Here is a 7720-nt window from a genome sequence, read left to right as displayed (position 1 = left end):
GCAGGCAGGCAGGCAGGAAGGAAGGAAGGAAGGAAGGAAGGAAGGAAGGAAGGAAGGAAGGAAGGAAGGAAGGAAGGAAGGAAGGAGAGAAGGAGAAGGAGGAAATGAAGGAGGAGTAGATAGATAAGGAGAAGGAGGAGACAGACAAAAAGGAGGAGGAAGAGTAAGACAAAGAGGAGAAGGAGAAGAAGGAGAGTATGTGCATTTCAACTATTGAATAGGAGCAAACTACGTATGATACTACTAATGATATGGTCTTTTTCTTCATTCTTTTCCATTCTTCTGCTCCTGAAGACACTTCTACTCTCATCTCTATATCTTAAGAACCCCCCCAGAAGGAGAATCCCACGTTTGGGGTCTGGGGAGAGACCTCCTTTCCCCACAACAGATCCAGCGTCACCCTGGAGGGTTATCCTTGAAGCCAGAGCAGAGACGAGGAGAGGACGATGGTGAAGCTCAGGGCACTGAACTCCGCTGTGGCTGCCTGGCCAGCTCCCATGTTGCACAAATCCGTGTAACAACAATAGTCGGGGTGATTGTCACCAATGGTGTCCGGCTCAGAGGGCACACAATTCTTGGAGCAGGATTTGGTGACCGTGATGTTTCCAAAAAAAGGGAAACCTGGGGGAAATGAGGAGTAAGAAGGGTAAGAGATGGGAGGGAAAAAGAAAAATAATAATCCAAGAATGGGTGGTGTTTTTTTTTGCTAACTGGGATGTTCGGAAGGAGCCCAGCCCATCATTGAGACAAACCGAGATTCTTCCTCTTAGAGTTAGTTGCGCAGGCTGTAGGAAGATAAACCCAGAGTTGTGGATTGGATCTGGATCACTCCCCAAGCTCAGAGGGTCACACATCCTATCCAATCAGGAACATTTTTGGGGGGGAAACCCTCACTGTCCATTGAGAATTTGATCGATCTCCCCCTCTCTTTTCTCCCACTCTCTCCCACATATTTTTTTCCATAATTCAATAAATTTATTCCAACTATCTACCTATCTATAAATCTATCTATCTCTATCTTTACTTATCATTTTTCCTTCTTTCCTTCTTCTTTCTTTCCTTTAAATATCTCTATCATCTGTCTGTCTGTCTGTCTGTCTGTCTGTCTATCTTATCTATCTATCTTATCTATCTATCTATCTATCTATCTATCTATCTATCTATCTATCATCCATCCATCCATCCATCCATCTATCTATCTATCTATCTATCTATCTATCTATCTATCTATCTATCTATCTATCATCTTCACTTATGTCTTTCCTTCCTTCTTCCTTCCTTCTTTCCTTTAAATCTATCTATCATCTATCTATCTATCTATCTATCTATCTATCTATCTATCTATCTATCTATTTATCTATCTATCTATCTATCTATCTATCTATCTATCTGTCTATCTCTATCTATCTATCTATCTATCTATCTATCTATCTATCTATCTATCTATCTTACACTTATTTATATATCTTTCTTTCTTTTAAATATATCTATCATTTATTTATCTGTGTCTATTATCTTTACGTATTTATCTATCAATCTTTCCATCTTTCCATCCTTCCTTCCTTCCTTCCTTCCTTCCTTCCTTCCTTCCTTCCTTCCTTCCTTCCTTCCTTCCTTCCTTCCTTCCTTCCTTTCTTCCTTCCTTTCTTTCTTTTTTATCTTTTTCTGTCTTTCATCTGTATCTATCATCATCTATCTAATATTATCAAAGCAATAAATTTATTATCTGTCATCCACTTATTTATCTACAGTCTTTCCATCTTAAACTTCCTCCTTCCCTCCCTCCCTCCCTCCCTCCCTCCCTCCCTCCTCACCCCTCCCTTCCTCAATCTTTGTATCTAGCATAATTCAGTATCTATCTTCACATTAATGCATTACTCTTTCCACACTATCTCAATAAGTTTGCCATTATCTATATATCACCTTCCCCTATTAATCTGCCAATCTTACTATCATAAATGAATCAATCAATCTACTGCTATCTATTTTTCTATCCTAATATTTCACTCAGCTTGCTTAATGGACTTATAGAGGCATGGCTGGCTCTGTTGTATCTCTAAAGGGAGAGCTATTAAAAGAGAGATGCCTGGCCTGGATCAGGCTTCCATTCCCATGTTTGTTGAGTTTGCACAACAAACTACAATCCACCTCTTTCCTCCCCACCGCTTCCGTGTCGCTCACTAATTAACTGTGGTGATTCTCTTAACAACGGCGGCAAGGAAGGTCCTAACATGAGGCAGACTTCAATAACGGTCTCGCTTAACAACAGAAATTCCCTTCCCTTCCCTTCCCTTCCTTTCCCTTCCCTTCCCTTCCCTTCCCTTCCCTTCATTTCTATTCTATTCTATTACTCTACTCTCTTCTCTTCTCTTCTCTTCTCTTCTCTTCTCTTCTCTTCTCTTCTCTTCTCTTCTCCAGGGATCTTCAAACTTGGCAATTTTAAGACTTGTGGACTTCAACTCCCAGAATTCCTCAGCCAGCCATGCTGCCTGGGGAATTCTGGGAATTGAAGTCCACAAGTCTCAAAGTTGCCAAGTTTGGAGACCTGTGCTATATTGTATTTCTATTCTATTCTATACTGCATTTCTATTCTATTCTATGTTGTATTTCTGTTCTATTCTATTCATGTTGTATTATTCTATTCTATTCATGTTGTATTATCCTATCCTATCCTATCCTATCCTATCCTATTGACCCTCTTCTTTGTGGCAGCACCCCAAATACTGAAACACTGCCATTCTGTCATCTGTGGTCCTTTTTTCACTCGACTGGACATTACCCAATTACTGCATCCATTCCTCTTAAGTGTTAGCTTCCAGTCCTCTGATCATCTTGGTTGGTCTTCTCTGCACTCTTTCTAGAGTCTCAACATCTTTTTTACATCATGGCGACCAAAACTGGATGCAGGATACCAAGTGTGGCCTTACCAAGGCATTATAAAGCGGTATTAATACTTCACGTGATCTTGGTTCTATCCCTCTCATTAATGTAACCTAGGATTGCATCGGCTTTTTCGGCTGCCGCCGCACACAGCCAGCTCATCTTAGAATCCATATTATAGGTGTGCACACAGCATGGATTCTAAGGAGCCTTGCCACTAAAATGAGCAGAAAATGGCCAGAAACCAGAGGTTGTATATTCAGCAGGTTCTGACCAGTTCTGGAGAACCGATAACAGAAATTTTGAGTAGTTTGGAGAATCGGCAAATACCGATTCTCTGACTGGCCCTGCCAATCCCATCTATTCTCTGCCTCCCGTTGAGTCCCAGCTGATCGGCTGGGTCTTCTTTGGTTGACCTGCACAGGAGAACGGAGCTGGAAAGCAGGTTAGTGGGGTGGGGAGGGAATGGAGATCTTGCAGTATCCTTCCCCTGCCATGCCCACCAAGCCACGCCCACCAAGCCACACCACCCGCACAAAACTGGTAGTAAAAAAATTGCGCATCCCACCATTGCCAGAAACCCATCAGCCACAGAAGCAATGGAAATAACTCTTGGGTGGCAGCGAGCTTCAGCTCAAACAAAGGTAAACCCCAGAGTGAAATAAGAGAAGCTCAACGGACAGGTGAGCTGGGTCTCTCACCTGAATCCACCGAGTGGACCGTCGTCTCGCAAGCGGTGGTGTTGGCTGGGCAGTGGGTGACAGCGACGCAGTAGCTAACATCCATGGGCTCGCTGCAGGTATAACACTGCAAAGAGAGAACTGCAAGGCCAAAGAAGAACGTCAGAATCTGCAGGGTGGGGAGCCGGGGAGGGGGGTATCTCCATTTCTCTCAGGACTGAGATTTACATCTTGACAATCTGGCAAAGTTTTCCAAAACAGTTTGGAGGAGAGGGGAGGGGAGGGGAGGGGAGGAGAGGAGAGTGAGGAGTGTAGAATAGAATAGAAATAGAATAGAATAGAATAGAATAGAATAGAATAGAATAGAATAGAATAGAATAGAATAAATATTGGATATAGTATAGTATAGTATAGAATAGCGGAGGGGATGAGGTGATGAGAGGGGAGGGGAGGGGAGGGGAGGAGAGAAGAGAAGAGAAGAGAAGAGAAGAGAATAATAAAATAGGGAATAGAATAGAATAATAAAGTACGGAATGGAATGGAATGGAGTAGAATAGAATAGAATAGAATAGAATAGAATAGAATAGAATAGAATAGAATAGAATAAGGGAAGGGAGAATGGAATGTAATGGAATAGGGTAGAATAGAATAGGATAGAATAGAATAGAATAGAATAGAATAGAATAGAATAGAATAGAAGTGGAATGGAGTGGAATGGAATGGAATAAAAACAAAGGGAGAAGAGAATAATAGAAAGAGAAGAGAAGAGAAATAATAGAAGAATAGAAAGAGAAAGAGAAGAAAAGATAAATAATAGAAGAGAAAGAAGAATACAAATAGTTGAGAAATAAGAGAATAAGAAACGGAAAAGAGAAATAATAGAAGAGTAGACATAGAAGAGAGATAGTTGAGAAGAGAAATAATAGAAGATAAGAATAGAAACAGAAGAAAAATAATAAAAGAGAATAGAAGTATAGAAATGGAAGAGAAGAGAAAGAAGAGAGAATAGAGAAGAGTTGGAAGGTTGAATAAAGGTCCTTTATTCAAGAGGACACATGAATCCCTCCCATTGTCACGTGATTTACATCCAGACGCTTGGCACAACTGACTCACATTTATGACAGTTGCAGTGCCTCGAGGTCGCGTGGTTCTCCTTTTGCGACCTTCCGACAAAGAAAGCCAGAGTGGAAGCCAGGTTTGCTGAATGACCCGTGTCCCTAATTTAACAACTATGGTGACTCGCTTAACAATGGGGATAAGAAAGGTCATAAAACAGGGCAAAACTCACTTAACCAATGTCTCACTTAGCCACATAAATTTTGGGCTCGATTATGGTTGTAAGTCAAGGACTACCTGTATATATTCTTCCATAAAAGTAAAAAGCCGAGGTTTTATGTTACCCCCTTATTCTACTGCAGCACCAAAAGGAAGTTGAAGATTTCTATTCTCTTCCTTCCTCTCTGTCCTACACTTCCCTTCCCTTATTCTTTCATTATTTTCTTTTGCATTTTCTATCATATTTTGATCAACTAATACGATTTCAAAACCAGGAGGAAAAACAAAGAACATCTTCCTATATTGCTGATAGACAAAGATAAAACTCAAGGATCCAGGAATCTGTTTGTAGAGCAGCTAAGTTTGCCACTTAACCTGGGAGTAAGTACCTGGAATCCTTTTAAATCAACATGCAACAGGTTTTCTACAAATCACCCTGGTTGAGTTCGCTCCATAATCATAACTTTAGGGTGAACCACTGTTTCCCAGTATCGGTAAAAAGAGTTCACACTTTCCTCCCACCATGTATTTATTTGTATTGTATATCTTAATGGGCATTCTTTACAACCCTACAACCCTCTTCAACGAATTTGATCCCAGAGACCAGATCAATCAATCAATCAATCAATCAATCTGAAAAGAGCTGGAAGGGACTTTGGAGGTCTTCTAGTCCAACCCCCTGCTCAAGAAGATGAACTTAGACCATTTCAGACAAGGGGATGTCCAGTCTCTTCTTAAAAACCTCCAGTGATGGAGCATCCACAACTTCTGGTGGCAAGCTCTTCGACTGATTAACTGTTCACACTGTCAGGAAGTTTCTCCTTAGTTCTAAGTTGCTTCTCTCCTTGGTTAGTTTTCAACCATTGCTTCTTGCTCTGCCTTCTGGTGCTTTGGAGAATAGCTTGACCCCCTTCTTTTTGGGGGCAGCCCCTCAAACACTGGAAGACTGCTATCATGTCCCCCTTAGTCCTTCTTTGCTCTAGACTAGCCAAACCCAAATCCTGCCACTATTCTTCATATGTTTTAGTCTCCAGGCCCTTAATCAGTTTAGTTGCTTACTTATAAATCTCTTAGTTCTTTACTCACAAATATCTGACCCTTTTTCCTTGCAAACGTTTGCAGCAAAATAACTAAATTGTCATATCTGCATTTGTATATGTTGGTATTATTAAGCAATTGGGAATCAGTTTACTTCACCAATCTTCTTCACGTTAGCTGCAAAGTTCTAAACGATGTCCTTAAGCACTTTTGCAAGGTTTAAAAATAAACTTGTATCTACTTATTATTCAGCTGTGTCTCCTCCTCCTTCTCCTCCACCACCACTGTTGTTTCTTCTTCTTCTTCTTCTTCTTCTTCTTCTTCTTCTTCTTCTTCTTCTTCTTCTTCTTCTTCTTCTTCTTCTTCTTCTAAGAAGAAGAAACAACAGTGGTGGTGGAGGAGAAGGAGGAGGAGACACAGCTGAATAATAAGTAGATACAAGTTTATTTTTAAACCTTGCAAAAGTGCTTAAGGACATCGTTTAGAACTTTGCAGCTAACGTGAAGAAGATTGGTGAAGTAAACTGATTCTCCTTCTCCTTCTCTTTCTTCTCCTTCTTCTCCTTGGCCATCCTATTGTTATCAACAGCCGCACGAAATTTCTCCTCAGGTTCTAACTTGCTTCTCTCCTTGATGAGTTTCCATCTGTTTCTTCTTGTCTTGCCCTCAGGTGCCTTGGAAACTAGGTTGTCCCCCTTCTTCCCCTTCCCCTTCCATTTCCCCTTTCTTCTTTCTTCCTTCTCCTCTCTCTATCCTTCCTTCTCTCTATCAGCATCAACTAGTTCCTACCATGCAAAGGCTACTTCTGAGGGACCACGATATATTTTTGTCACCCTATGAAGAAACCAGACCACCCTTGTCCAAGATCCAGTGCCACTTCTTTTTTACATTGCCCAAATATTTCTCAAAAAAAAAAAAAATGATCTTACCAAGGTCTACAGATGCTGCAAAAATCAGCCAGGTAGCCAGAGATACTTTCATCATGGCACAGAAAACTGCCACACACTCACAGACCATCCGTGGTCTGAGCTCAGCAATGCAGTCAAAGAGAACAGGTTTGGTCAGTTAGCAAAAAGGTGATCTCCCTTGGATGCAGCTCCACCTCCTGTCTTCTCCTCCCCCTTCTCTCTTCTCCAAGGTAAGTGCTCAAGAGGAATAGAGGAGAAGAAAAGAGGTGGGTCAACAAAGCTTGGACCAGAATGGATACAAACTTGAACCTTCAAGGTTGGTGAGAAGGGTCCTTGATTGAGAACCCTTTGGATAGACCCATGAATTAGAATAGAATAGAATAGAATAGAATGGAACAACAGAGTTGGAAGGGACCTCTGTCTTCTAGCCCAACTCCCTGCCTAGGCAGGAAACCCTACACCACTTCCAACAAATGGTTATGCAATTTCCTCTTAAAACCTTCCAGTGTTGGAGCATTCACAACTTCTGGAGGCACTGATTAATTGTTCTCACTGTCAGGAAATTTAGTTGCTTCTCTCCTTGATTAGTTTCCACCCATTGCTTCTTGTCCTGCCCTCAGGTGCTTTGGAGAATAGCTTGACTCCCTCTTCTTTGGGGCAGCCCCTGAGATATTGGAAGACTGCTATCATGTCACCCCTAGTTCTTCTTTTCATCAAACTAGATGTACCCAGTTTCTGCAATCATTCTTCATGTTTTAACCTCCAGTCCCCTAATCCTGTTTGTTGCTCTAGTCAGCCTCCTGAACCATGGAGGGGGGGCATTTTTGCCCTCCCTGGGCTCCAGAGGCTTTCCCCGAGTCTCAGGGAGGGCAAAAACGGCCTCCCCGGGCTCTGGCGGGCTCTCTGGAAGCCAGAAACGGGCCTATTTCCAGCCTTCCCA

At 41.8% G+C, this 7720-nt stretch overlaps 1 protein-coding gene across 1 annotated transcript; it reads right to left on the bottom strand.

Moving 5' to 3' along the window:
• Window positions 1-351: 351 nt before the first annotated feature.
• On the bottom strand, window positions 352-6896 carry LOC148131575 (ly6/PLAUR domain-containing protein 2-like). The gene is made up of 3 exons (XM_087959046.1): window positions 6802-6896; window positions 3582-3701; window positions 352-621 (listed from the first exon to the last, which is right to left on the bottom strand). The coding sequence occupies exons 1-3, from the start codon at window positions 6887-6889 to the stop codon at window positions 410-412; spliced, it is 420 nt and encodes a 139-aa protein (XP_087815172.1). The 5' UTR covers window positions 6890-6896; the 3' UTR covers window positions 352-409.
• Between the last annotated feature and the right edge of the window lie 824 nt (window positions 6897-7720).

This window comes from Notechis scutatus, chromosome 3 (genome assembly GCF_049901735.1).
Source record: "Notechis scutatus isolate UNSWTSFEM ecotype Mainland chromosome 3, rNotScu1.2, whole genome shotgun sequence".
In the NCBI taxonomy this organism is placed as follows: domain Eukaryota; kingdom Metazoa; phylum Chordata; class Lepidosauria; order Squamata; family Elapidae; genus Notechis; species Notechis scutatus.
The sequence above is the reverse complement of the archived record's forward strand: the minus strand, read 5'-3'. Positions and strand labels throughout refer to the sequence as shown.